The 2,660-nt window shown below is 43.5% G+C and overlaps 1 protein-coding gene across 1 annotated transcript; it reads right to left on the bottom strand.

Annotated features, from left to right (window-relative positions):
• Nucleotides 1-450: 450 nt before the first annotated feature.
• On the bottom strand, nt 451-1,856 carry LOC124006646 (GS homeobox 1-like). Its single transcript, XM_046316692.1, has 2 exons — nt 1,380-1,856; nt 451-1,240 (listed from the first exon to the last, which is right to left on the bottom strand). Exons 1-2 carry the CDS (start codon nt 1,753-1,755, stop codon nt 888-890), a joined length of 729 nt encoding a protein of 242 aa, XP_046172648.1. The 5' UTR covers nt 1,756-1,856; the 3' UTR covers nt 451-887.
• Between the last annotated feature and the right edge of the window lie 804 nt (nt 1,857-2,660).

The raw sequence follows: 2,660 nt of genomic DNA, 5'->3' as shown, positions 1-2,660 counted from the left end.
CGCTCCCAGTGTCTGTGTTTGCGCTCCCAGTGTCTGTGTTTGCGCTCCCAGTGTCTGTGTTTGCGCTCCCAGTGTCTGTGTTTGTGCTCCCAGTGTCTGTGTTTGCGCTCCCAGTGTCTGTGTTTGCGCTCCCAGTGTCTGTGTTTGTGCTCCCAGTGTCTCCCAGTGTCTGTGTCTGTGTTTGCTCCCAGTGTCTGTGTTTCCTAGTGTCTGTGTTTGCGCTCCCAGTGTCTGTGTTTGCGTTCCCAGTGTCTGTGTTTGCGCTCCTAGTGTCTGTGTTTGCGCTCCCAGTGTCTGTGTTTGCGCTCCCAGTGGTGCGCAAGTGTAACCAATTTTACACAGAGTCATGAGTATATCACTAAGAAATATTCTTTATTTAAATATTCACATTTTTAAATAAATAAATATTTTCAAATACACTGAAGATATAATAACAGTTTGATAGGCTATTAGTGATGTAACATTGTGAGGATTCCTTTTTCGTCCCGCACACAATATCTCCGTCACATTTCCATCCAAATAATGTGCTTAAAGCTAGCCAGTATTCACCATTATACAAAATACAGCTATTGTTTTACAAAAATAATACTAACAAATGTTGCTATTCATTTGGGTATATCATAAAACCAATATCGACCTGTCTAGCTGTAATAGAATCCATTGGCAACAACGAATGGACCGTTATCAGAAAAAAACTACATATAAAACGAACAACATGTATACAATTATACAACATTCCAGAGAAATTCCCTGTTTATATATTTTATTCTCTTCCTATGTACAGGTGACTGAACACGATAAGAACAGTCGACTTTTTGGCTGCATTCAGAATTCCACAGGTGCTATGGAATTGTCTCTGTTGAGGATCGGGGAAGATCGGGGGAAGTTCAAGGAGAGACGGACAGGTCTCCATCATCCTCTTTCCCTGATGAGGAGGGAGACATGGGCATGTCCTCTTCCTCCTCGGAGCACCGTGCAGATGACAGGGACGAGCACTTGCAACTGTGGGAACCGGATCTGTGCGCGCCGCTCTTCCCCTCCTTCTTGTGTTTGACTCTGCGGTTCTGGAACCAGATCTTGACCTGCTTCTCTGACAGGTTTAGATATGTGGCGATCTCAATGCGCCGAAGTCTGGAGAGATACATGTTGGAAGTGAACTCTCTCTCCAACTCCAAAAGTTGCGTGCTGGTAAACGCTGTGCGCATGCGCTTGCTGCTCTGAAGTTGGCTGTTGTTGTTTTCTGTAAAAGCCAAAAAAATATACACATTTAATTAAGTTATCCAAAATGCTAAATAAAACACCGGAGTAAATGTTCATTCAGCTGATGAAGCTCATTCTGTGTAAAAGTATCAATTGTGCATTCAATACGTTTTACTCACCGATGGAGATGCAGTGGAACTGTCGTGGGTCTGGAATCGAATAGGTTGCTTGATATATCCCCGGACCGTGGTTGAGGTTGACGCCGGTGGAGGACGTGTGGTGCCTCGATAGTGCAGAATGGCAGTACTGGGAGCCGAAGGTAGGGAAGGATGCCTTGAGGAGTGGCAAGGTCGGTGGGGATGGGTGGAGCTGGGATACGCATAGCGGACAGAAGCATAGCAAGCCAGCCTTCCGTGAGTGGCAAGAGCCTGCGGACAGCCCATGGAGTGGGTGAGACGGGTGCATAGCGTAAGGAAATAAAGGTGGATTGTTTTCCCTCCCTTTATCATTTGCCTCCCTCAAAATCAAGGAATCCACAAGAAAGGACCTCGGCATCTTTGCAAACTTGCTGCTCAGTACTTGGTAAACTTTTTCAGTCAGCGCGTTGTTTCGTTCTGAACTGCTTGCTTGGCGGGTGGACAGCGGAGTGGTGCTGAAAGGACACTGACGCTCTTTAAATAGTTGTAGTCCTGGTCCGGCCATGTGACGGTTACGCCGTGAGCGTCTAAGAGCTCTCAATAGGGTTTTGTGCCTTTTCTCTTGGCATTCACACTGCACGCTTCCCCATTATTTCACTTGTTAACTAAATGAACTGCATAATGTGGTCTATTCTTGTCAGCCCCACCCACGCCGCAAGAGGCGGCACTACCCCTTCTACATGTTAGCTTCGCTCTTATTTATTATATTACGTTTTCATATCTATAATTTGAGAAATAAACATTTTGCCAATGTACTGGGGTAGCCATTTCTACTGGTCTGTCTGTTTTCAGAAAATCTACTCATTTATGGAATACCATCAGCACTTATCCAACTAGGCCTACACTTTCCGCATAACATAACAGAGAATGTGTTTAAGTTGATCAATCGTGAGTAACAGTTGGGGAGTTGAGTGGTATTTGCTCTGTAATGTTTACGTTAAATAAGCTGTAAGTTAATATTTTCTGGAATCCAAGCACATATGCATGTCACACAAAAGATGCAGGACACACAATAGCCTCCTAGTCTCATAATACAATAAAACTTTTGCATTTTGTTCTAATTTATGCTGGAAAGGACCTTACTTAATTGGCATCGTTAAGGCTTCTATGCTGAACTTGCAAGTATGTCGTAATATTTGTGAACACATGACATACAGCCCTACATGACATACTAGGACCTATTTGTCTATACAAGTGAAAATATAAGTATTAAGTATAGGCTATATTATATATAGAATATATATTATTGATTGCTGCTAAAGG

The sequence above is a fragment of the Oncorhynchus gorbuscha genome, linkage group LG20 (genome assembly GCF_021184085.1).
Source record: "Oncorhynchus gorbuscha isolate QuinsamMale2020 ecotype Even-year linkage group LG20, OgorEven_v1.0, whole genome shotgun sequence".
In the NCBI taxonomy this organism is placed as follows: domain Eukaryota; kingdom Metazoa; phylum Chordata; class Actinopteri; order Salmoniformes; family Salmonidae; genus Oncorhynchus; species Oncorhynchus gorbuscha.
Note: the sequence above shows the minus strand (reverse complement) of the source record. Positions and strands in the feature narration are given on the sequence as shown.

What these genes read in the sequence shown, in the direction of transcription:
- LOC124006646 (XM_046316692.1), bottom strand. Translation starts at nt 1,755, where the DNA reads ATGCCGAGGTCCTTTCTTGTGGATTCCTTGATTTTGAGGGAGGCAAAT. An exon ending in GTTCCACTGCATCTCCATCG is followed by an intron (nt 1,241 to 1,379) that starts GTGAGTAAAACG and finishes TGGCTTTTACAG; the next exon opens with AAAACAACAACAGCCAACTT.